The sequence below is a fragment of the Hyperolius riggenbachi genome, chromosome 11, assembly GCF_040937935.1.
Source record: "Hyperolius riggenbachi isolate aHypRig1 chromosome 11, aHypRig1.pri, whole genome shotgun sequence".
Classification (NCBI taxonomy): Eukaryota; Metazoa; Chordata; class Amphibia; order Anura; family Hyperoliidae; genus Hyperolius; species Hyperolius riggenbachi.
The window spans coordinates 82,530,480-82,557,019 of NC_090656.1; the positions used below are offsets into that span (position 1 = coordinate 82,530,480).

Below are 26,540 nucleotides of genomic sequence, written 5' to 3' on the forward strand. Positions count from 1 at the left end.
CATTCCTACTTCATATCTGCTGTTGTGTGTGCACCGTCGCGGGTTGGCGACTAGTTTGGTGCACACACATACAATCTGTCCCTGTGCTCATTCTCTTTCACAATCGCTTCTCTTGCGATTGCGTTCTCACTTGGTTTCCTTTGTTGTATGTCTGCCGTCGCAGGGTGGCGGCTAGATTGGTGGACATACATACATTCCTCATCTGTGCTTATTCAGTCTTGTGTCACTGTTAGCAATAGCCATCTCTGGCGATTGCCTTCTCTCCTGTTCTTCATGGTTGTGTATGCACTGTCGCGGGTTGGCGACTAGATTGGTGCACACACATACCCTCTGTCGCTTTGCTCTCTCTCCTTCGGGGCTATCTTGCCCTGTGTTTCTTCCCTTCTTACAATTCCTGTCTGGCGTCTGTGGCAGGGCAGAGGAGCTGTTCCTCTGCACTCCACAGCTCCACCTGTCGACAGGAATTTCCCTCTACAGGTGCATTGCACCTTTTGCTGGGTGCCTCAAATTACACGCTTGTGGAGGATTTCCGCAGTGTCAGCGCACGTCTTGTGCGCTGATCACGGAGGGAATTCCACAATCGTTACACCCTGCATAGATTATCCAGAATCTTGATTCTCCGGTGTTTGCCTTGCACACTATAAACAGTAAACAGTTATTTCCCACAATGCAACAAAAGTTCACAGACAGAAAACTGCCAGGACCATGGTTCTCAGTTTCCTGTGGGAGGAATTTCATCAGAATATCAGCCATACAGAGCCCCCTGATAATCCATTTGTGAAAAGGAATAGATTTCACATGTAAAAGGGGGTATCAGCTACTGATTGGAATGAATTTCAAATATTTTTCATGGTTTCTCTTTAAGGCCTGTTTCACATGGCAACTTCAGGCAGTGTATCAGGGCACTCACTGGGCACTGGGAAGTGCTCAGTGCGGGCTGTAGGGAAGTGTCTGTTTCATGGAGATACACGCGAGCGCGATCACACTCATGGGGCATGAGGCGTGTTTTTCCTGCTGTGTAACTCGACATCGAGTGTCAAATACTGACATGCGTGAGATTACAAATGCTGTCATTTGGCTGCATTAAATTGCAACTATGACATGCTCAGTGTTTTCCAGATTGGAGGCTGAACTGCACATTGAGTGCAAAGTTCACCTGTCCATGTGAAAGAGTCCTTAGGATTGTGGCTTATAGTTGTTACTTGGCTGTTAATAAGTTACATTTGTCAGAGTAAGTAGGTCTGATTCTAGGGACACGCCATAAGTTTTTCCGGCAGATAGATGGATCAATAGATAAATTCTGACATGTCCAACATTATTTCTGATCGTTTTTCTGGTCGATTTCTCATAGAAGTGAATGGAAATTGAAAAGATAAGAGAATTGAGCGGAAAATCAAGCGGAGAATCGATCGGTCGGAAAATCGACCCAAAAAAACGCATCATGTGTACCTAGCATAAGTGGGCTCATTCTGGGTTAATGGCTAATTGTGTTGGTCTGTAGGAAAGTGATTTGTATTTATTCATTAGTAAATCAAAGACAGATTGTCTAGACCAGTGTTTCTCAACATTGTTATAGCATGTACTCCTTTATCAATGACTGCCTTAGCAAAATACTCCCAGTTGTACAGGACCTCAAATACCCCTTGATGTGTATATTTTGTTAGGGAAAACTCCTTAAAAGACACTTAAGCCAGGAATAAAAATCAGTTTTACTTTCCTGGGGCTTCTACCAGCCCCCTCCAGTCATCCCGTGCACTCGCAGTCACTTACGGATCCTCCAGTCCACCACCGCCAGCTAGTTTCGTTTTCGCTGACAGGCCCGATAGGCCTGGCCACGTTTATTTTCATTCGAGCTCCCGTCCGCAATAGTGTCCTGCGCCTGTGCAGGAAGCTATTGAGGACAGGATTATAAAGAAGGATATGTGTGGCCAGGCATGCGCAGGCGCAGAAAGCCCACCAACTCCCTGTCGGGGCCTGTCAGCGAAAATGAAACTAGCTGGCGGCAGTGGACCAGAGGCTCTGTGAGTGACTGCAAGGGCACGGGACGGCTGCAGGGGGGCTGGTGGAAGCCCCAGGCAAGTAAAACTGATTTTTTATTCCTGGCCTAAGTGTCCCTTTAATTGTGTATAAATCATAAATACTTTACCTTAAATGCTTGTAAAATGGAAAAAGTTGTAGTTTAACATACCTAAATTATTGTTGTATTTATCATCGAAAACTTCAGTCATTGATGAGATTCCACTCATTATACTTGGTTGAGTCTGTTGTGGAGTCGATTTGTCCTGCAGCATAGAAACTGATGATGTGATTGCATGTTTCTTTATGCATATGCAAATGAGACATGTATTTTAGCCAAAATGAAAATTACTATAAAATAATTCATGTGTGAATGAAGGACAATTTATTTGGTCATCAGAGGAACCAGAGTGTCTTCTTCTTTGACCATCAAAAAAAATGAAAGAATCAGCCTATCTGTAACGATTGGGGAATTATTTCCGTGGTCAGTGCACAGGATGCGCGCTGACACTGCGGAAATCCTCCACAAGTGTGTGATTTGAAAAAACCCAGCTATGGTGCAATGCACCTGTAGAGGGGAATTCCTGCCGGCAGATGGAGCTGTGGAGAACAGAGGAACAACCCCTCTGTACTGCCACAGATGCCAGATAGGAATTGTACGAGGGGAAGCAATACAGGGCAAGATTGGCCCTAGTGGAAGAGAGTGAGCACAGAGACAGAATGTATGTATGTCGACCAATCTAGTCGCCGCCTGGCGACGGTGAACACACAACAGGGAAGACCAAGAGGAAAAGCAATCGCAAGAGATGGCGATTGCTAACAGCGACACAAGACTGAATAAGCACAGAGATAGAATGTATGTGTGTCCACCAATCTAGTCGCCACCCAGCGATGGTGAACACACAACAACGGAAACGAAGTGGGAAAGCAATCGCAAGAGTGGCGATTGCCAATAGTGACACAAGACCGAATTAGACAGAGCACAAGTGTAGCAAGAAAGACATAGCAATAACAACGATGAGAACGTCAAGGAAAATAACAAACGCTAGCTAAACGCGAACACCGCACTCATTCGCAACAGCGAACGCGTTTAAGACACGATCACCGCACGTTAGGCGCCCAGTGATAAGCGTGCCACCCTAACTAACCAAAGTAACACAAACACGAAATAGAGAACGCAAACGCTTGCTAAACGGTTACCTCACCGAGCCTACAGCAAGCGTTCGTATCAGACAAGACAGACAGAAGGAGTAGCCAGTAGCAACCGCAGCTCTGGTCTACACTCCCAGACAGAGGGAACCACCGCCACTACCGCTAGGGCGAATGCGTTCCCAATAGACAGCACGATTTTCTATCGACCGCCGCTGGCGACAAGACAATCGCAAGCGATAGACAGTACAAGGCAAAACAGATAAGTACAACCTAACTACACTAGAAGAGATGTCTAGTGCAGTCCCAAGGACTTACTCTAAACTAATCTTAGCAAACAATATCCAAGGCTGATACTCCAGGTGAGTTAGCAGGAACAAACCATCATGACCAGCAAGGAATTCTGGGAGCAAAAGGTATTTATACTGCAAGCCATCAATGGGGGCAGCTAAGCAGTTTGCATGACAAGTGTATGCAAATTTCTCACCAGCAGAGCAACTCTGAAACTTGCAAAGTGAAGACAGGTCTCTTCTCCAGAGACCTGCAGCACTCAGACCTAAAGAATGGACAAACAGCTGTCTGCCTGTGCAGACAGCTGAGCAGATCATTACAGTAAACCCCCCCCCCCCTCCAGGGACGGCTTCCAGACGTGCCTCAAAACTGATATTTCCAAAAAACTCTAACTGAAGACTCATGAAGGTCGGGACAGCCCGACAAGGCCCAATTCCAGAGTCAATCCTCCCGAAACCGACCTCGTTGGAAGCAGAAGCCACCGAAACATGCCCATCAGTACTACAAGTCTCAGCGTAACACCCATCAGAACTGTGAATGCCAGAGAAGAACCCATCGACACCCTCCGAGCAATACCCACCACCTTCCAGGGACCATCCAAAAATACCAAACCTGCCACAATACCTATTTGAAGTGTCCCTTTCAACAGAGAAGCCACTGTTGATTCCATCCAGGGTACCAAAAAAAATTTCTCCCAGAATCTCCCAGAACACTTTGAAGCTCCGCAGAGATCCCAAGAGGCCAGAATGCTCACCAGGCTCACATGGAGAACTACCAAGAACCCCTATGGAACCTATGACCATTCCGGATTCAGGACCACCAGGACAACCATCAAGATCAGGGCTTTCAGGGACCACTTCTGGGCATGCAGGCAGGCAGGCAATATCAGAACATGTCTCCACTAAGGAAGCATTTGAGCATGCTGGTAACCGAGACACACTTGGGCTTTCTGGGTCACAGAGCGCATCGGGGTACACTAGCACAAGAGAAACCTCAGGACACGTCGAGGAACTGCCAACCTCAGAGTCCGTCACGACAAGACCAAAACCAGGACCGGGCAGAGAACCATCACGAGTGGTGGTCACAAGTACTGGACTTTCAAAAGAAGACTTGGACTCAGACTTAGAAATTTCTGTGACTGTAATGGTATCAGATCACACAGACTCAAACTCCACACAAGCAGGAGAGAATCTTTCAGAATTCACACAGGTGTCCACCACAGTAGTACACCCATTCATTTCAGAATGCACAGTGTCTAAACTCACTTGCTTTACCCCAGAAAGGCAAGAACAATCATCAGACAACGGTGTCACTTTATTGGAGTCAATTGGTTGGTGTGTGTGCAATTTATCCAAAATCGTCTGCCACACACAAATCAGCGGATCCACAAAACATTCGTCACACTCATCAGATCCAATCAAAGCATACACAGACTCAACACAAGCATTAAGAATCACCTCGCTTTTTGCGATGTAAAAATCGCAAAACGCCTTCCAATCAAAGTCAAACTCCTCAATCAAAGCCCCAATCTCCCATGAAGCAAATGGAGGCTCAAACAACCCTGTATCAAGGCAACATTCATACGGGTTGGGATCAGGAACATGCATAGATTTTCTTACACCTTTAATATACTGAATAATTCTGCCTATCATAGGATCCACATATGCTTTAGCTTGGGGCAACAAAACCTGAGACTGAGAAGTCTCTCTGGATTCATCACATTCAAGTGTTTTCCACATTTCAGACTTTACAGAAATAATTTCTTTATTAGTAATTGCTATGGGCAAGGGATTTTTTAACTGGGAAGCCTTTCTAGACTTTTTACGTTTAGACTTAGCAGCTTATGATGGCTGTTTTTTGGATGAAGGTGAACTGTTAATGCAAATCTTTGCAGGCTGAGCGATTTTGCACAGAGTAGAGGGAACAGCTGATTGTGCTGCAGACAACAACTCGTTAAGGGGGTATGGTAATTGAGATATTCTCAGCCAATTATGAATTACAAAGGCCAAGAATTCCAGGGGGCTTTGACTCAGGCTGGTATGATCTAACACATCATAAGCCCACTTTAACATTTCGCCCTCAAACAGAATGTAGGCCATTTGGTGGGCCCAGGTGGACACTGGGGTGCATTGAAATTCAGGGTTCGCTAAATATTTAGTGCACTCAGACAAAAATTCATCTGCTGTTTCAGGTTCAAGATTTTTAAACCTCTTAAAGGTACAAGAAGCACATTCGACAAAAACGCACAAATCGAAAAATTCCCTCTACACTGGGAATTTCGGTTTAGCTGGTCATACTGTAACGATTGGGGAATTATTTCCGTGGTCAGCGCACAGGATGCGTGCTGGCACTGCGGAAATCCTCTGCAAGCGTGTAATTTGACAAAACCCAGCTACCCAGCTATGGTGCAATGCACCTGTAGAGGGGAATTCCTGCCGGCAGATGGAGCTGTGGAGAACAGAGGAACAACCCCTCTGTACTGCCACAGATGCCAGATAGGAATTGTACGAGGGGAAGCAATACAGGGCAAGATTGGCCCTAGTGGAAGAGAGTGAGCACAGAGACAGAATGTATGTATGTCGACCAATCTAGTCGCCGCCTGGCGACGGTGAACACACAACAGGGAAGACCAAGAGGAAAAGCAATCGCAAGAGATGGCGATTGCTAACAGCGACACAAGACTGAATAAGCACAGAGATGGAATGTATGTATGTCCACCAATCTAGTCGCCACCTGGCGACGGTGAACACACAACAGCGGAAACCAAGTGAGAAAGCAATCGCAAGAGATGGCGATTGCTAACAGCGACACAAGACTGAATAAGCACAGAGATAGAATGTATGTGTGTCCACCAATCTAGTCGCCACCCAGCGACGGTGAACACACAACAACGGAAACGAAGTGGGAACGCAATCGCAAGAGTGGCGATTGCCAATAGTGACACAAGACCGAATTAGACAGAGCACAAGTGTAGCAAGAAAGACATAGCAATAACAACGATGAGAACGTCAAGGAAAATAACAAACGCTAGCTAAACGCGAACACCGCACTCATTCGCAACAGCGAACGCGTTTAATACACGATCACCGCGCGTTAGGCGCCTAGTGATAAGCGTGCCACCCTAACTAACCAAAGTAACACAAACACGAAATAGAGAACGCGAACGCTTGCTAAACGGTTACCTCACCGAGCCTACAGCAAGCGTTCGTATCAGACAACACAGACAGAAGGAGTAGCAAGTAGCAACCGCAGCTCTGGCCTACACTCCCAGACAGAGGGAACCACCACCACTACCGCTAGGGCGAATGCGATCCCAATAGACAGCACAATTTCCTGTCGACCGCCGCTGGCGACAAGACAATCGCAAGCGATAGACAGTACAAAGCAAAACAGATAAGTACAACCTAACTACACTAGAAGGGATGCCTAGTGCAGTCCCAAGGACTTACTCTAAACTAATCTTAGCAAACAATATCCAAGGCTGATACTCCAGGTGAGTTAGCAGGAACAAACCATCATGACCAGCAAGGAATTCTGGGAGCAAAAGGTATTTATACTGCAAGCCATAAATGGGGGCAGTTAAGCAATTTGCATGACAAGTGTATGCAAATTTCTCACCAGCAGAGCAACTCTGAAACTTGCAAAGTGAAGACAGGTCTCTTTTCCAGAGACCTGCAGCACTCAGACCTAAAGAATGGACAAACAGCTGTCTGCCCGTGCAGACAGCTGAGCAGATCATTACACTATCCTCCTAATTAGTTTTCTGGCTACCAGACAAATGTTTGGGGGCATGACTAAACAAACTACTTTCAGAACATCATGCTAAAAATGATTGCTTAGTTAGATTAGAGGCTATTCGTAGTTAAAAGTTATACCATTCAATCACAAATGCTTTAATTATGTGTGATTATATACATGGGTGTGTGTAGGTCAGAAATATGATGGAAACAGTAAATTGTGTAGTCTTTTAAATTGGATGGGCTGTGTTACCATTTTGTTAGCATTGTCCACCCTGATAGCAAGAAAATAAAATGGAAAATACAGTAGTTTCTACATAAACGATAATATAAACGGTAATGTTAATGATATATTTCTTAGGCGTTTGGGCGCCCAATTGCTGCTAATAAACATGCTAATGGCGGTGCCCACATTTTCTGTTTCCGTGCAGGCAAGTGCAGAGGCAACAAGAGAACACTAAATTCTGCTGTGCTATTTTGGTTGACCAGGCGAATTGTAACGAGCGGCGGGGATACGACCTCTGCCGTCCCCGCCGCTCAGCTCGGTCCGCAGAGCGCTGGCCTCTCGCCGGCACATAGCGTCAGGGCTATGTGCGCGGCCAGCTGCGAGACCTTTACGCGTCTCGGAGACGCGTCAGCTGACCTACGGGTCGGCTGACGTCACGGGGAGCGCTCCTCGCTCCTGATTGGTGTGGCTGGCAGGGGCGTGCCTGGGAGTCCCCTGCCAGCATAAAGACAGCAAGCTGTCAGTAGCTCGCTGTCTGCTGTTGCGAATACCTCGTGTTAGCACTCAGACTTTGATAGCTGTAATATTAACTTTGATAATGTGATTTAATTGTGTATAACTCTGGCTCGTTCTTGACTTTTCCTCTGCTCAGTGATTCTGTACTTTAGCCCATCTGATCTCGTTGCCAACTCTGCCTGCTAATACCTTCTTGTCTCTGCTTTCTGATTCTGTACTGTATCTGCCTGTCTGTTGCTGAACCCGATTAGTCTGACCCTTCTACTCACCAGTGAGCCCTTGTCACTGGTGAGGAATTTGCTGTACTGACAGTGCCCACCAGCTCCTCTGGTGAGGTATAGCCAAACCTGTCAGTACATACTGTTGCACCAAACACTACTGTGCATTATAGCTATCACATCAGTTACCTGGTATACTTGTATTATAGGGGATTCTGCAGATCACCATATAATCAGGTATATATCTGCATTATAGGTGATACTGCAGATCACCTCCTAATCAGAACTCTGTTCCTTGCTGACACCTATCGTTACACGAATATTGTCATCTTTTTTTTATGACATTTGGTTGGATCAGCTACAGGTTTTTTTCCAGTTCATGTGTCTTAAGACCATAAGTTCCCATTAATGGTACAATTTTTTCTGTTCCGATTACTTTCCGATCTGAAAATATCAGGAAGAAAAAGATTTGGAATAGAAGCCATAAATGGGATTAAATCAATCTGCAGAATGGATAAATCACTGGCTGGGAAACCAAACAATAATACAATCATATGTTGTCAGTCGTCAACTCTCTTGTCAACCCTCTAATTTCAATTAATCCGATAAGATAGGAAAATCAATTGTATAATAATTAATGGGCATCTTTAGAAAGATTATGATTAGCATTCAGATTCTGCCGTTACCATATAAAGTGAGTGTATAGCGCTGTACATTTGCCTGCAACGAAAGGTGCCCATACATCAGGCAACTTTGGCGACCGATCAACCAACCAGTTCAATTATTATTATTGAATTGGTTTAAAATCGGTGCCACCAAGTGCAGGCTCGACCGACGATGCAACCAATTTCAGGCCAAAATTGGTCACGTTAGTAGATCACGTCTGATGCAAGATGTCGGGCCAAAGTTGGATAATCGGGTGTGCAGCAGTATGGCGGCCAATTTCGGAACAAACTAAATAAATTTGTCTCTTTATCGAATCTGCCCATAATCTTCTGATGTATGGGCACCTCAAGACATCTAGTAATCCAGATCCTCCTAAGATTATCACACCAAGTAAATGGTATGTTATCACCATACACTAAGATCCTTCTATTTTGCACGCGCACATCTACTTTGCTTATACCTAGCCAAACTTAGGACTGTGTTACCAGGATGACTGAGGCTTTACTTATTCTCTGTGGACTTACTTATTCTCTGTGGACTTGGCAGGTTATTTCTCTCAATAGTTTACCAATGTTTCATCCACTCTGGATCCAGTATCATCTATTTCTTTAGGTTGTATCTACCCACCATGAACATTAAACGCTCTTTTTGTCATTTGTCAAGATTGCTTATATTGAGGCAGAATTATCAAAGCCACTGCAAGAAAGATTGTAGCAGAACTGGTGCAAAAATTGGAGCAGATGTCCATTTTTGGTCACAATCGTCCAAGTTACCAGAAGCAAGGTTCACTAACCTGGAAAGCACCCAGTACCATTGCATCAATACCTTATAAGCTGCTTCCACCTTGCCTATGTTTATTGATACTTAGTTTCCTGGGCCTCCTGCCAGTATTTGACGTCCTTCAAGTTCCCTAGATCTTGTACCCATTCAACATAACCATATAAAAAGATGTGTTTGGGGTTGTTAAATACATAACTCAGAGATAAAACCTCTAGCAAAACGAGATATGAGACTTAAATGTTTTCACTACATTTGATTCCTTGTAACATTTGTAATATAATGATGAGAGAAATCCTGTGATCCTTAACTGGTTCCACACTCTTGTTGGCTTTGGACATTCATCAGCATGGATATGCTTGTGTAGTCAGGCCCGAAATCTCTAAAAACTCTCCCAACAACTCAAATAAATTGAATATGGTAGTACTGGGTGAGATTGTGTAATAAACATTAGACTTCAAAGAAATGAGCATACTATTTCTAAACCCTTAATGTTGCTAGTCAATTCATATGGCTCTGGGCAGTGGTTGCAAAACTAATAAAAATAAAATGGGTGAAAGGGAACGCCTCTGACATGTTCCCCAGGAAATTGGGAAAGTGGCAGAAAGATATCCCAATATCCATTGAGCTGCTGGGGACAAATATAGGCCTGAAATCCAAGGCTTAAATTAATTCCCAAACCCCTATGTATGCAACACTAAATGAAGAAAATCCTATGACAAGGAATTGATAAATGTCTAAGAGAGGTACCAGAGCCCTGTAAACTGCATTGCCTGACTGGAGGCCTGGGACAAACTTGGTCTTTTTCCACTGAGGTAAAAAGGTGTTAATTCTTGGATTAAGTATTTTACTTAGGAGTTTGATATCTAAGTTTCAAAGGGAGATGGGCCTAAATTGAAAAGGTTGTAGCGTGTTATCCTCAGTCTTGGACAGCATAACAATGATAGCCTGCAAAGTGTGGCAGGGTTAGGTGTTAAAGAGGAACTGCAGTGAAAATAACATAATTTAAGTGCTTAATTTTTACAATAATTATTTTTTAAATGATTTAGTCAGTGTTTGCCCATTGTAAAATCTTTTCTCACCCTGATTTACATTCTGACATTTATCACATGGCGAGTCGACATCTTTACTGCTGGCAGGTTATCTCTGTGGAACGAGGTGCTGCTTCTTTGCCAGTTAGAAACTTGTTATTTCCCACATGCAACAAGGCTTCCACAGTGTGATGTCAGTACCTAGGTGCTGACATCACACTGTGGGAGGGGTTTCACCACAATATCATAATATCTATACAAAGTCCCCTGATGATCCGTTTGAGAAAAGGAAAATATTTCTCATGGGAAAGGGGGTATCAGCTACTGATTGGGATCGTGCACCGATGCGCATGCATATCCGCTTGAATGACGTCATTCAAGCGGATATGCGTGCGCATCGGTGCGTGATCTCCTGCATAACACGCCCCCAGGACTCCATGCCAATTGGTGTTGAGCGGTCCTGGGGCTGCTTCCGCGTTCATGCCAATTGGCATGGTGCAGTTGGCAAGAGGTTAAAAGGAAATAAATATGGTATCACTCACATACCCTCTAGGCAGAAGAGAGGTCAAACCAGGCAGCAGACAAGGGAGATCCAGTAAACAAGCAGAGTTCGAAATCCAGATAATCCAATATAACAAAAGCAGGTATACAGAGCACCCAGCAAGCTAGAGCTATCATGGGCAATATGCAACTATCACAGCAAAGTTTAAATACTGACAACATCCAATCAGTGTCGGCCATATGCACACAACAGCTGATCACATGCAGGCATTAATCCTGTTCAAGTGTCAGCTGACAGAGAGATCAGCTAACACAGGTGGCAATACATGTCAGCTGACTAACCAGTACTGACCAGCAAAACATCCTGACTGTGTGTCCGCGATATCATAGTGGTTAAGAGCATCGCCTCTGACGTGAGAGACAGGGGTTCAATCCCCGCCAGGGTCTGCATCCATTATTTAATATTTATAAAATAAACCCCTGCCTAAGTGTCAGCTGACTATCCTGTCAGCTGACACTACCTCTGTCGCCGCCTCAGACCATACTGCGGCCGAAAGGAGCTAGACATCCGCCCACCAGTATGCGCAGCGTGATCCCCAGTGCGCACGTCACCAGCGGAGGACGGCTGCTGACGTGCAGAAGTGCCAGGACGCGACCCGCTCTTGGCAGAGACGGCCACGTCGCTGGAACCCTGAGGTAAGTCCCTTACAGACACCCTTCACTCTCTGGAACTCAGTCTTCAGTAATCAGCCATGTTATTCTGTCCACTCCCTTTGCTCTCCATTGTGCAGTACATGCTGCACGGCATAGCTGAGCATGCATGCGTGGATGGGCATCATTGGCACTCTATTGCTCAAAATGATCAACAAACATTTATTGGCAGTCCCTGATGTACAGTAGGCCTCTGATTTATGTTGGGAGATAGGAAAATTATTCAACTCACCTTTCTACTTTCACAAGCACCTGTCAAGGCCTGCTTGCATGCTGCACTTACAAACATGTCCTTAATTGTGCCAACCATATTTTGGATGTTACACTCCTAGAAATGTAAACCAAGCATGAGTTGCACATTGGCACTGACGAATATGATACTGTATACCAATGCATATATTTTTTAAAACACAAAGGACCACATCCAATAAACTTTTCTTCTGAGAGTTAAAGTTTGTTATTACAAACTGCGAAGAAAATACGTTTATTATTACTTTTTTACCTACTTTGTAGTACTTTTTTAAATGCTAAGTGCTTAACAGTTATTTTTAGATAAAATGAAAAAAATATCTCCTGGGAGAAAACTCAGAAAACTCAAAAGTTAAATGGATAAGGGCCAAAAAGCAAAGCATGTGTTAGCACACCCAAACACTTCCCCATTCAATCCTTGCTGCCTGAACCATGCGACTACAGGCTGGTAACTGTGAGGCCTGGAACCCACTGAAAACCGCAAACGCAAAACGCAACCGCTAGCGTTTTGTCTGAGCGGTTTGCAAGCGGATTCATGCGCGTTTTGGGTTGTGTTTTGCAACATTGTATTTTTTTCCCCAGCGGGTGCCTAGCGTTTTGCGTTTTGCGTTTTTATCCTGATTGGTCCTGTGAATTATTTTTAATTTTGTTACAGTGTGCTGAACCGCAAAACGCTAGCAAAACCGCTCAGTTTAGGTTTTGCTGAGCGTTTCTGCTAGCGTTTCAATACTTTACATTGAAGCGCTAACGCTCCCAAAATGCTGCAGGTCCTGCGTTTGCGTTTCTGGGAAACGCAAACGCTCCTGTGGAAGTTGCCCCATCCATTAACATTAGCCCAGCGTTTTGGCAAACTGCTAGCGTATCGCAGTGCTGCCAAAACGCTGCCAAAAGCGCTCCTGTGGGTTCCAGCCCTAAGGGAGCAGACCCTCCGAGAGCAGGGGGGGGGGGGGGCGAGCTGTGAGGGGGACTCTACTTGCTTGCAGAAATGATTAATATAGTAATGTAATGGTTACTTTGTGTTTTTTAACAGCTCTTGTTGTGTGTTGATGAAGAGAAAGTGTAAAATAATTAGCAGTGGAAGAAAAGTTTGTTACCAACGCAGAGCTACAATCATGCACCTCAGCTGTTATTATTGTACTGCTATTATTTTGTATTGCTATTATTGACTTTTACAACACCAACACCTTCCATGGTGCTTCTATACAAACCTGTCCTCGTGACTCCCCAACGGTGCATGTTTTACAGGCAGCCTCACCTATGCACAGGTGGGGTAATGTAGTGTCTCAGCTACATGGAATCCACCTGGCTGAGACACTTACTCCACCTGGGCATAGGTGATGTCGCTTGCAAAACATACACTGCTGGGGAGTCACAGGTTCGAGAAACACAGTTCTATACAGATAAGGATTTTACAAATAATTTACATAGGCAAACAAGTGAAATGTTGATCAAAGCACAAGAAGTAATTGGAGGTGCTGTGCTGCTATTGTTTGCTATTTTGACACTGCCATTGATCTGTGAAATGTGTAGTCTTTTGTGTCTAATAAATAAAGTTTGAAATACCTAGCGTTGTCTTTGGAGGAGGTAAGTTACCACCCCTCCTCCTTTTTATATTGTCTTTAGACTTTTTTTGGTACTTATCCGTTAGCCGGGCGCATCCGGCAGGTGGCGCTAATTACTATTCCCCCTCCAGGCCGACATGGATAGTAGGGAAAGATGTAACTCTGGTGGAGTTTTGTCGCCACCTAGAGGATGCGCCCGGCTAACGGATAAGTACCCTTTTTTTTTCTTCTTTTTTGGCACCTTTTTATAGTAGATTTTAGCCTCCCCTCTTGGTGGTTTTAGGTACTTTCTAGTTCTCTAGTTTCTTGCATTCCTGGAGCGTTATGATCTACTGACAACCTGCATTTGGTTGTCTCTCAGGCAACCCAACCTTGTGACTAGTAGTTTTTAATACGCTCTTGCCACACTGAGCAATACTATGCCCTGAGAGGCTCTTGGTTTGTCTCCCTTCCTTTGCAGTTTAATGGAGAAGTAAGCTGTATATAAGATGGAACTATGTACTTTACTTTTACCTTAGTCGGAAGCAATGGTAGATCAGTAATCAGTTACAATAGCGTAGGTCAGAGATCCTACTGCCACTGGATGTGAACTAAGTCTTACCTATAAATATGAAGAGATAAAAAGTGTCCTGTAGATTTGCGTCTTTAAATATTTCTACCTAAAAATCATAAATATATTTTTTCTTGTTTTCAAGTTTTCCCTCATGGCAAATTGACTGTCTGGAGGCAAATTTATTTGGAAAAGTTTACTTCCCCTTAAGATTCATATGCGTCACCAGCCTACACAGCTTGGAAGTGAAAAAAAAACTTGCAAAGTAATGTTGGCTGAAACATGATCCTGCTATTGCCTCAGAGCAGAGAAAACTCATCAGAAAAACTAAAAATGTAATTCCCCCTTCATAAAGAAAAAAACACATTTCCCCAGGACATCTATAGACATTGGATTTTAACTAAGTTTATGTAATGCTTTTACCTTTGTGTAGAGTATCTACAGTGAGTCTTGCACGCAATTTAAGGCCAGGTGCCAATCACTCTGTGCTCTTGCTAGCATTTTGGACATCGATTTCTGAAGTGATTTCTGGGTTTTTGTTTGTGATTTTATGTTTATTTCTAGGGACTTTGAATGTGCAATTTGTGATTTTTTGGATGGTGGTAATATTGTGGCAAAATCACTTTATATACAGTCATTTCAAAGCAATTTTGCAAAGTCCCTGTTTTTTTTATTTGTGCACAGTCATTCCAAGAATGCTGCAGGTCTGGCAATTGTGATGTCCCCCCTTGCAATCACTCCTGTGGGCTCGCCTGCATTGACTGTCATTAGCATAGTTCTTTTTTGGAGATTGCCAGAGATTGCCAGGCAATCCAAAAACACTGCTACAATCACTGTAGGGGGCCTTAGCCTTTATGTGGAATTTATGTTGGTCATTTTACAACTATTATATTCCTCTAATAAATTGGTGAACACCCATCAATATATCTGGTGTCTTCATCCTCAGACAGCCATAATAACATCTGTATAAATGATATGATGTTGCTGTTTTTCATATGTGCAGTACTATTCCAAGACAACATATAATATATTTGTGGTCTTATCTGGGATAAGAGATGTCAAACATTTTTGTGCTAAAGAGTATAGATAATCAATTTATTGTAAATAAACTCTTCTGAAAGAGAAATCATGGAAAATAATGTAATGGATTTCAAAGATAAAAAACAATCGAGAGCCCCAAATAGTGTAGTATATTAGTATAGTGGGTATATTCTTATATTAATGAAAGGATATTTACAAAGGTGGGTTACCACTAAGGCAACCACTGTAACAGCAGGTCGAGAGATTAGACCTGACCCCACTCGGGTTAAAAAATCGCTCTCCGTAGAAGCAGACTAAAGTGGGGTGACACCCCTCCACCAAGGGTGGACTAGAACTAATGGGTTATTTTGAACAGAGGCTTCAAGTAAGGATAAAATAGATTAAAAACACGGAGGTGCTTTTGCCAGCTGGGAAACAATATACAGGTACTCCTGTTTATTGCCTGATGAAGCGGGTTGTAGCCTTTGAAATGCATTGCACTTTTGGAGTTTTATAATTAAAGAATTTTACTACTGGATATTGACTATTCAAGTCTTTCTGGGAGAATAAGACCACTACTACATCCCTTTTTAAACTGTTTTTAAAACCTATTTTATCCTCTTTGTGCCTCTGTTCAAATTGACCAGTTACAATTATGTGATGGATTTGATCAAGTGACTGATTTGTAGGTTGTGATCACATGCTAAGTTCTCCATGAGTTCTCTTCCAGGACAATTACTAGAGGGTGAATTGTTCAACTTTACTAAGAAGGGTGTAGTACTGCTTAAAGCTGTATTATTATGCTAATAAGGTTTTACTTGAGACTCTTTTACCACTTTCATGCTGACATAGTCCTGAAGCAGCAATCATGTTCAATGAATAACCCTACAAAACCATACATATTACCACAGTCACCAACTTCAGACCTTTTTATATTGTCTACCAGTCAGGGATGTCCAACTCCAGTCCTCAAGGACCGAGGTCTTCACACATTTTTGGCACAGCTTAAATTAATCTATGGGACTGAATCAGGAAGGGTGTGGTTAAATAAAGTAGAACGCATTTCTCTGTCCATTTTAAACCATGGCATAGATATGGCCCTGGAGAACTTGAGTTGGACATTTCTGACCTAAGTGCTCTTCTCTATTCTGTCATGTTTAAATCATGTTTAAATCATGCTAAATCATGTTTATATTTATAAAACGTGTCACAAATATAGAGTTTCCATCACTTTATGCCATCAAAGGCATCTCTTAAAGGACACGTCTGAGGGAAAAAGATCTACTTACCTGGGGCTTCCTCCAGCCCCTGGCAGCCAATCTGTCCCTCGTTGCAGCTCCGGTGTTCCGAGGTCCCCTGCAAATGATGGCCTCGCCAAGTCGGCATCTTCTGCGCCTGTACGAGCATGTGGCAAGCTTTCTGCTCAGGTGCAGTAGCTCTGCACCTGCACAGAATGCAGCGCAAGGTCGGCATCTGCAACGGGGGGGGGGGGGGGTGCGACGTCCACGGGACACTGAAGCTGCGGCGAGGGATAGATAGGCTGCCGGGGGCTGGAGGAAGCTCCAGGGAAGTAGATATTGTTTTTTTTCCCTCAGACCTGTCCTTTAAGCTTTCTCCACTGCATTTACAGTAGTTATACCTGATCTACATTACGCTTGTATCATGTGATGTTAGCCACTAGCGCACAACTGCAAGGAGAGAGGCATGTTTTCTTCCCTCTTCCCACTGCCAGAGTGTATGAAAGTCTATGGCCTATGATTTACAGAGTCTGGAGAGCCCAAGTGATCTTGAGAAAAACTGTACTAGATTATTTTCAAAATTTGTGGCAAAAATTTGCAACGCACACCTGTGTTACATCAGATCATAGTGAAGATTGTTAAAGGGAATCTGAAGTGAAAAGAAACTTATGATATAATGATTTGTATGTGTAGTACACATATATGAGTCGCATATTGTTTCCAGTACAGGAAGAGCAAAAGAGCTTCTGTGAGCTCTGTGACTTGATAAAGTCGTGGACAGTCTTTTGAAGCTCTTATCTCAACTGTCTCTCATTATTTCTTTTTTGTTTATGTTTTTCTGCAGAAATAAGGTCAAAGGTTCACTAGCCTGCTCTGTGAAATCATTTAAAATACTGAATGTACTGTGGAAACTACAATTATTAGAGAATGATGAAATCTAAAAAAAGCTATATTCCTGAAAATAAAAATATGACAATATTTTGTTTGCTACTAATGTTCTATTAATTATCTGTATTACTCAACAAATTCATTATACCATGAGTTTTTTTTGCTTCAGTGTCACTTTAAATGGTTAGTGCAACATCAGTCATGTGATTATAGTGGTACAGTACATTCAGAACAAATTTTTTGTAATACTGTCTATACAGGGAGTCCACAATAATTTTAAAAACTGCAGATGCATGTTTGCTATTGCAACAATGCAACCTCTATTTCACTCAGATTTAGCAATTATCACCATGACACGGGGTTTCCTCTGCTCTTCTCTGCTCTCCTACCTTAGCAAATTAAGGCCCATGCAAGGCAAGTTCTAGACATTCTGCTGCCTGAAGTAAACTTTGGAGGATACACCCCGCCTGATTGGGCACATGCCAAAGCTTCCCCTCTGACTGGCCACAGTGATCTCTCACCGGTGATGGTGTTTTACTGTAGCATGCACCAATAAGAGGCATATATCAACACCTCAACTACTTATGATGTCATATGGAAGGGCAGCAGGTCGATTGAGGATGGGGATTCAGGGTTGTGTGGAAGAGGAGGGTAGTGTGTGCGCCAAGAAAGCGGGTCGAAGGGCGAAGAGAAGGTTGGCGCCAGGTGTCCCAAACTGATTGTACCCTATATTTTGCCTCCTGAATCACATAATACAAGTGGCTTCATGGTAGGTCCTCGCCTGGGCCCATGTGTCCGGTCCAGCAAAGACCAAAAAGGAAAGGGGAGTGTAGATCCTATCCCTTCTTTACATTACACTGGCTGATTTGCAATAGTGAAAAGGAAGCAAGCAAAAAATAATAATAATAATAATTTATGGTTAATAATACCTGTAATTTAGAGTAACATGCCTTTCGAAACTTATCATTGGTACTGTTTAACAGGATACAGCTTATTGCTTCCGCTGTCACAGAACCAGCTGTCTGGTAGTTCTATAAAAACAAAAACAGAATAATAAAATAAAGTTTTCAATCCCTAATTTTGAGTTCTAAACAGACAGCTAAACACAGAAGTGAATCATGGTATATTGATCACATCGATTTCACACAATGCATGCACATAAACAGGGGCTTGTCTTCACTGCAGCAGCTTTTTTGACTCTATTAACTTGATGAAGGGGCAGTTGGCCCCATGAAAGACAATTTTTTCTTGGAGCTTTAATGAAACGTTTTGTTTGAAGTTGATGTAATCATTGGAGGTGGGTTCATCACATCACATCACAGTTGTCCTTTAAAATGTTGTTTATTTAACTTGTATATTTATGAGGTGCTTCCTACATTCCACTTATTCTACCCACCTTTGATGGTGGAGTTGGGTATGTTATCCTACATCTGGCGTGTGTATGAGAGGACTCCTCAGACTCGATTGGGGTTGGGCTTGTGCTCCCTACCTGCTTTATACATAGTCGTCTTTTAGGTGACTCTTCCTTGTGAGTACCTCTCTTTTATATTCTATAGAAATATTGTGTAGAGAGAGGAGGACAGCATGGCACTGCTTCCTAAAAGCATTTTATTCCAGTCGGGTATACACAGTGTTACAAGACAGTGGGGGTGTCAGGTGCCTGACAGCCATTTCGCAGGCTAAATCTGCTTCTTCAGAGGCAAAAACAGGCACTAGACAACATTACAAAGAACCCCTTTAAATTGAGTGGCCATCCTTACTTGCCTCATCCCTGCCAATCGTCATGGAACGTGACGCCACATCTCTGACTTCCGGGCAGCAATTAGACGTCAAGATACAGACACATGGGTGACTCTAACCTTTCGGTGAAGTCTGATTGCTGCCTGTAAGCAAGTTTAGCCTGTGAAGCAGCTCTCAGGCGCCTGACACCCTCCTTGCATTACTGGAATAAAGGGCTTTTAGGAAGCAGTGCCTTGCTGTCCTACATGACATTATCAGGTGGAAGAGAACACTTCCTTCAACCTACAACGGTTGGTCCGCCCTGCTGCATATTGGTGCCAGATACTTTATTCTTCCCGATGGATTTTTCGAAATGTTGTGTTTGCAACTCTTTGTCATTCTTTCAAGACCACAGCAGAAACTGACACAGATCAAGCTTAGAAAGGGGTAAAAGATAAAGCTACTTTGTAGTATGGGGGCTTGGGCTGTGCCCCTGCTTAGAAAACATGTGTGGCATATATCTCCATGTGTGTGAGCAAGGGTTATAAATTAAAATAACATTGCCTTTGACATGCCTCTCACCTTGCAGGTCCTAAGGATGGGGATAAGAGGGACACTGGTCACAAAGGCTGAAGAAAGCGAAGCGAATAACTGTTGCACAATACTATATACATACTAAATACAAGTAACAAGTTATTGTAAAATATATCCAATCACATGCCTGTTTGATAGAGTCATCATGTGCTTTATTTGTTAAAGACTGTGTGGGGTCCTCTACCATAGTATTCATGTTATATAGATTGGTGCAGTAGATTTCTGTAGAAAGAAATGAATAAATGAAAGTAAAAAAAAAAAAAAGTACACAGGAAGTACAAGATACGTACAAGACAAACATGGAGGTAAAAGGAACCTTAAAGCGGACCCAATCCAAACATTTTTTTTTTTATTAAAAATATTTAGTTGCACCACTCTGACACATACAAAGATAAATAAACACTCCTTCAAACCTATGAGCATTTCAGTGCATGCTTTTCACCCTTCTCTTTTCATAACTAGGGTTATACTGGGGGCAGCCATTAGCAATCCCTCCATTGCCAGACACCATCTACTCCACCAGTTTGCTGGATTTTGTCCTGGCAATTTGAAAGGAAGGGAGGGGTTCCTCCAATAAATGTAAAATATTTTATATTTGTCATCGTGCAGCTGAAAAAAGGCTGCTATTTATTATTATAATTTAGAAAATAGATTTTATTTCTAAAATCTTGTATTTTTAATTTGGGTCCACTTTAAGTGACCCAAAGCTGTTGAGCTTCTTCCAGCCCCCTGTAGTCCTTCAGGTCCCTCGTTGTCCTGCTGGTCTGCTGCATTCTGCTGCTATGTCCCTCTAAAAGCTGTCTGTATGAGCCTTGCATGGCCTAACCTCCTGTGCGTTCCTGTGGCTCAATGCATTCTGCGCATGTGGAGTTGCTCGTTTTACGAACTGCACATGCGCAGAATGCTCCTGGCCATTGGAGCATGATTGAGGCCAGGGTTGCGCATGCACAGTAGCCTGCGACAGGGCTCAGTTGGACAGCATTCTGAAGAACATAGCAGTGGAACACGGGACCGGGAGGTTAGACAGGGACCTGAAGGACTACAGGGGACTGGGAGAAGCCCCAGAAATGTTAAATGAAGTGCCTTTCAGTCACTTAAAGGGAAGGTCCAAGCAAATTTAAAAAAAAAATCTACTTACCCGGGGCTTCCTCCAACCCCTGGCAGCTGTCCTGTGCCATTGCCGCAGATCCGCTTCCAGCTGGTGGCACAGGGTCCCACTCTGGTGCAGATGCCGACCTCGCCAGGTCGGTATCTACTGTGCCTTGCACAGTACACTCCAGACCAAGTGAGCGCGACTGAGAGGGGCTCTCGCGCAGGTGCAGTAGATGTTGAGGTCAGCATCGGCACCAGAGGGGGACCACAGGTCAACGGCTGGAAGCAGAGCTGCGGCGAGGGCACAGGACGGCTGCCAGAGGCTGGAGGAAGCCCTGGCTAAGCAGATCTCTTTTTTTAATAATCCTTAACATGTGTCCTTTAGGTTCCCTTTAAGAAATGTAAAACCATTTACGCTTCCCAGTCTGTGCGGCTGTCATGCGATTGACTGATTCAATCTGTGGGGGTCCTCTCTGTGAGCATCTCCCACAGAACGCTTTCTTGATACTTCACTATCCGGTTACCATTCAATTTTGTTTTTGATCAATATTACAATGGATATTAAAAACAAACAAAAAAAGGTTGAATTTATGGTCCCTACTTACTTAGTATTGTCCTAAATCCGTGAGGCCATTTCACACTGGGATGTTTTCATTGCTTTGTGTTACTGCACACAGTTCCCATTCATTAATCTCTCATTAAGTCCTCATGTCAATGATCGCCGGCATCAGTGAGATGCCTGCGGTCATTGTAACTACCGAAGTAACACGTTAACGCATTACCTCCAGTTCGCGTACTGATAGTATGCTAACAGGAAATAATGCGCGAGGACATCTTGTGGCCAAATAGTAAAATTACACCTACATACATTTATTTTAATAAATAAAAAGATCCACACATTCATTTGAAATTAACCACTTACCTCCCACACTCTCCCATAGTTACCTAAAAAAAAGTATATACATATTTTTTTTTTAAAAAAAATGACAATTATAGAAAGTTTCCCTAGGGACTGAACTTTTTCAACATGTATGTCAAGAGGGTATATTAACCTCCTGGGGACCGCTGATAGTAAATCCTACGCCGCACTTGTAGCTGTCTAACTTTGATGCGGCGTAGGATTTACCCCACCTGCTGCTTTTGCTCCCGATGCGATTGAGCGCACCCGAGAGGGGAGATTAAGCTGTCATATGACAGCTGACATCTTCCCTCCGTGATCAGGAGCCATCATGATTGGCTCCTGATCACGTGATCACTACGATCGCCGGCCGATCGCAGTGATCGCTATTGTGCAGCGGCGGAAGGAGAAGACTGGACTCATCTTCCTGACATTCCCCTGGCAGCCGTCGCATGCTCTGCTCTGCCTGGCATCTCTGCTCGCTCTGGCTTAAGTCTCAGCTGGATGACGACCCAGAACTGAGAGTCAGTGCAAGCAGGGAAGTGGGCCAGAGCGGAGGGGGCTAGAGCTGCTCATCGCAAGATCCAGAAAGGTCAGTAAAGGGTGCTGGCTATGCAGGGGACACCTGGCTATGCTGAGGACACCAATGGGGACACTATCTGTACTGGGGCTGCCTGACCCCCCAAACGCCCCCCCCCTCCCCCCGCAGGTAAAATGCCATGGTCCTTAAAGGGGGTTAGGCAGCCGGTCCCCAGAGGGTTAATGTTAATTTTGAAATTATGGGCTTGTAATTAGTGATAGATGCAAAATTGAAAAAATGCATCTTTATTTCATAATAAAATATTGGTGCCATGCATTGTACTATGGAAATATTTTAAATGTTTTAATAGCCGGGAAAAATGGGAAAATATATCAATAATAGCAATTCATCTTTGAATGCTATGTTCGATCGCTTATAATATGCTTTGGAAAAATTTTAAAAACTGAAATCTGCTGTTAAAATTAAAAATGTGTTCCTACTTTCAAGCATCCTCATGTGTTTCAAGATAACCCTTAGTCCTTGTAAATATAATGCAAATTATCTGTATAATCTGTGCCTCTTGTTGTCTTCAGAATTATTCAAATAGGTCTACACAGAGTAGCGCTGGTAACGTGACTATCACTGCTCAGGCCTTCACACTGGTACACACAATGCAACTTCCTTCAGATTGCCAGGTCGAACGGATAATTTACAGCATGTCTGATCTGCTCCCTATCGATAATGGGATCGATTTTGTGCAGAAATAATCTGAAAATCGATCCTTTTATCGGAAGCAGATCCAACATGTCGGAAATTATCGAATGTACCCATCGATCTGATGCATTGTGTGCATCAGGCACGGTGGCATAGGTGGCATAGTGGTTAGTACTCTTGCCTTGCAACACTGGGTTCCTGGTTCAAATCCCAGCAAGGTCAACATCTGCAAGGAGTTTGTATGTTCTCCCTGTGTCTGCGTGGGTTTCCTCCGGGCACTCCGGTTTCCTCCCACATTCCAAAAACATACAGATAAGTTTATTGGCTTCCCCCTAAATTAACCCTAGACTATGATACATGCACTACACGATACATGCATAGACATATGACTATGGTAGGAACTAGATTGTGAGCCCCACTGAGGGACAGTTAGTGACAAGACAATATATACTCTGTACAGCGCTGCGTAATATGTTGGCGCTATATAAATACTTAAATAAATAAATCAAGCATAAGTGAAGGTATAGAGAGCTGGCTCACACTCACTCACTTTACTGAACATCACTCAGAAACAGGTTATGTGTTGGATTTTTTTAAAAGCTAGTCTCCTGGGAGAGAGAGGAGCTGAGAGAGAACGTTCATATTTTTTTTTTTGCCTGAAGTCTTAGGAAACATTTCAAATGTGTGGTGTGGCCTTTACACAGATTCAGCTCCTTGTTGTACCAAGGTTGATATGTGTACCCCATGGGTACTTGTGCTTATCAGATTACAAACCAAGTTGTTATTTGTAGCTCCTTAGAAAACTTTAGAATTGTTTGGGGAAAAAAATTACACACACATTTTGTGTACTTCTTCAGATAAATGATGTACACTGGCTTTTGCAAAGTGATATATATACTGGAGATGTTCACAGGTGTTTCCTTCCAGCAATCACCTCACAGCTTCCCTCCTCCTCAGGCAGCCCAGGTCACATGACCTCCAGCAATCAGCAGCTGCAGCTGAGTCACAGACTGGATCTGACCTGTATCTGAATGAGAGAATCAGGCCCACCATTTCCTAAAAAATGAAGAAGATTACCATTTATCATTGTAAATGTAAAAATGTGCTCCTGAACCACTAATGGGTGCTGTTTCAAAGTGTGCTATTCTAAATGTAAAATAATACATGGGTCGTTCACCAATCACCTTTGAATCTGGTGGAAAACCAGAAAAAGTCCTCTGTTATTTCAGAAATTTGGAAAGTGATTTCTTACAGAAGCAGAAAAGTATTTATTGCATACTTAGAGCAGGCTGCGGTACTTATCCGTTAGCCGGGCGCATCCGGCAGGTGGCGCTAATTACTATTCCCCGTCCAGTCCGACATGGGTAGTAGGGAAAGATGTAACTCTGGTGGAGTTTTGTCGCCACCTGCCGGATGCGCCCGGCTAATGGATAAGTACCCAGGCTGCTTTGAATGTATTATTTCCAAGTTTACATGAGCATGTAGTGGATATGTAAACTCCTTAGGATGTTGAGAACTAATTCAATTTACTTTGACTACTTTTACTTTTTTACCGCTTGTTAAAGTATCACTCCAGTGAAAAAAGTAAGCAGTTAAAATCTGCCAAAACCAAAGGTTTTGAATTAGTCCATCTCTTCATAGGCGATTCTCTGGGTCTTCTTTGTTTTCAAAAGCATTCCCTGAATGGTAGTAGCAAAGTCTAATTGACAAAATAGTGTGCAAGTGAGCAGTGAGGCTGGCTGGTATCTTACTGTTTTGATGGTGTTAAAGTGCCATTCAGGAAATGCTTTTGAAAAGAAATAAAACCCTGAGAATTCTCCATGAGGAGATTGACTAGTCCCAAAACCTGTCAGTTCTGTCAGATTTTAATTGCTTACTTTTTTCGCTACAGTTGTCCTTTAATTGTTATCACTACCTGCCTAATTTTTCTGTGCAGTTGGTTTAAACTACTTACCAGGTAATGTTGTTTGAGCGTTGTCGCCCGTTTGTGCTCACCGACTTTAATCTAGTGTGTGTGCAGACCTTTAGACTGTGTTAGGGAAATTATATTGATTGTGGTAGAGAGTAGATTGTGAGCTAGTCTGAGAGTCAGTGAGTGACATGACAATAATAAACTGCAGATGATGATATACTCAGCACAAGACAAAATAGACTGAGAGCCCTTTTCCTCTCTGAAACGTGATCACAGCCGCAATCAGGCTGTGATGCGTTCACAGTTTCTTGCCATTTACACTACTGTGATTGTGCCATGATCCAATCCCAATTTGTCAGGTGTACAGCTCCATTTGCGGTGCATTAGGGTTTGCGATTTCCAACAAGAGAAAATGAAAGTTAAAGAGAAACCGTAACCAAGAACTGAACTTCATCCCAATCAGTAGCTGATACCCCCTTTCCCATGAGAAATCTTTTCCTTTTCACAAATGGATCATCAGGGGGCTCTGTATGGCTGATATTGCGGTGAAACCCCTCTCACGGTGTGATGTCAGGACCATGGTTCTGACATTACACTGTGGAAACCTTGTTGCATTGTGTGAAATAACAGCTGTTTACAATTTCTAACTGCCAAAAATGCATGCAGCATCTCCTTCCACTGACATCACCTGCCAGCAGTAAAAATGTCACCATGTGATAAATGTCAGAATGTAAATCAGGGAGAGGAAAGCTTTTACAATAGGAAAACACCAACTAAATCATTTATACATAATTATTGTAAAAATGAAGCACTTTTTTTATCAAATTATTTTCACTGGAGTTCCTCTTTAAGTTTGAATTACCACATCACGCGAAAGTGGTGCAATTGCTATGCAATTTTCCTGTGCTTCTATACTTTTATAGGAGTGCAGTTGCAGAAAAAGCGCAGCAGGCTAGCGGTTGTAATTTGGAAAAAAATTAATTGCACTTGTTAATCACGGTGCCGTTGTGATCCACAAAACGCTAGCGATCCGATTTTCGGATCCGATCACAGCTATTAAAAATGGGCCCTGGGGCCTCCTTCACAAAGACAGCTGCCTGCAGTGCGTCTACAACCTGTCAGACGCTCCCCAGCACCTACAAGGCACCTGCAAGTGTTCAGCAAGGCCAGTGAGAAGGCATTTGGGTACTTATCCGTTAGCCGGGCACATCCGGCAGGTGGCGCTGTTGATCTTAATTCCAATCATAATTACTTCACGTCAACCGGTGAATGTAAACGCCGGATGCGCCCGGCTTAAACAGATCAAGCCCCGGCTTGCTTTGTGTCTCGCTCTTCTCCCCCTCTTGCCCTCTCTCCTATAGAACACTGGGGAGGGGACATGCGTGTCCCCAGGGGCGTAGCAATAGGGGTTGCAGAGGTAGCGACCGCATTGGGGCCCTTGAGGCAGAGGGGCCCCATGGGGCCTTTCCTAAACCAAAGTGTAAGCTGTTTATTGGTCCTGTGGTGGTAATAATCACTTCTATAGATCCTTTGAACGTTAGTAATCATTAACACACTGTTCCCCATCCCCTTCTTGCACCTCTAACACTGTAGATGACCTTGGCAGGTTTTGTTGCGCCGTATCAAGTGTTACGTATAGAGTGCTTGGGGGGCCCAATGTAAAACTCGCACCAGGGCCCCGCGCTCCATAGCTACGCCACTGCGTGTCCCCTCAGAGTCGTTCGTCGCAATGCCGCGACAAACGA

At 43.5% G+C, this 26,540-nt stretch overlaps 2 protein-coding genes across 6 annotated transcripts in view; one reads left to right on the forward strand and one right to left on the reverse strand.

Moving 5' to 3' along the window:
• Positions 1-26,540, reverse strand: part of LOC137538421 (uncharacterized) — a 65,625-nt gene that overhangs the window by 29,027 nt on the left and 10,058 nt on the right. For 2 of the 5 annotated variants that reach the window (XM_068260597.1, XM_068260594.1), the window contains exons 1-5: positions 23,722-23,826; positions 19,787-19,881; positions 18,276-18,377; positions 12,072-12,167; positions 2,189-2,282 (exon numbers count right to left, since the gene is read on the reverse strand). In XM_068260597.1, coding sequence (XP_068116698.1) covers positions 2,189-2,282; positions 12,072-12,167; positions 18,276-18,377; positions 19,787-19,855 — 361 coding nt within the window. In that variant the 5' untranslated portion in view covers positions 19,856-19,881; positions 23,722-23,826. Of the gene's footprint in view, positions 1-2,188; positions 2,283-12,071; positions 12,168-18,275; positions 18,378-19,786; positions 19,882-23,433; positions 23,465-23,721; positions 23,827-26,540 lie in introns of those variants that run through there. The other 3 variants (XM_068260596.1, XM_068260595.1, XM_068260598.1) reach the window with 3 other exon arrangements.
• LOC137538423 (acylphosphatase-2-like) overlaps positions 23,880-26,540 on the forward strand; it is a 41,483-nt gene continuing 38,822 nt past the window's right edge. Inside the window, exon 1 of the mRNA XM_068260600.1 lies at positions 23,880-23,906. The gene's annotated coding sequence lies outside the window, so the exon portion shown is untranslated. The remainder of the gene's footprint in view (positions 23,907-26,540) is intronic.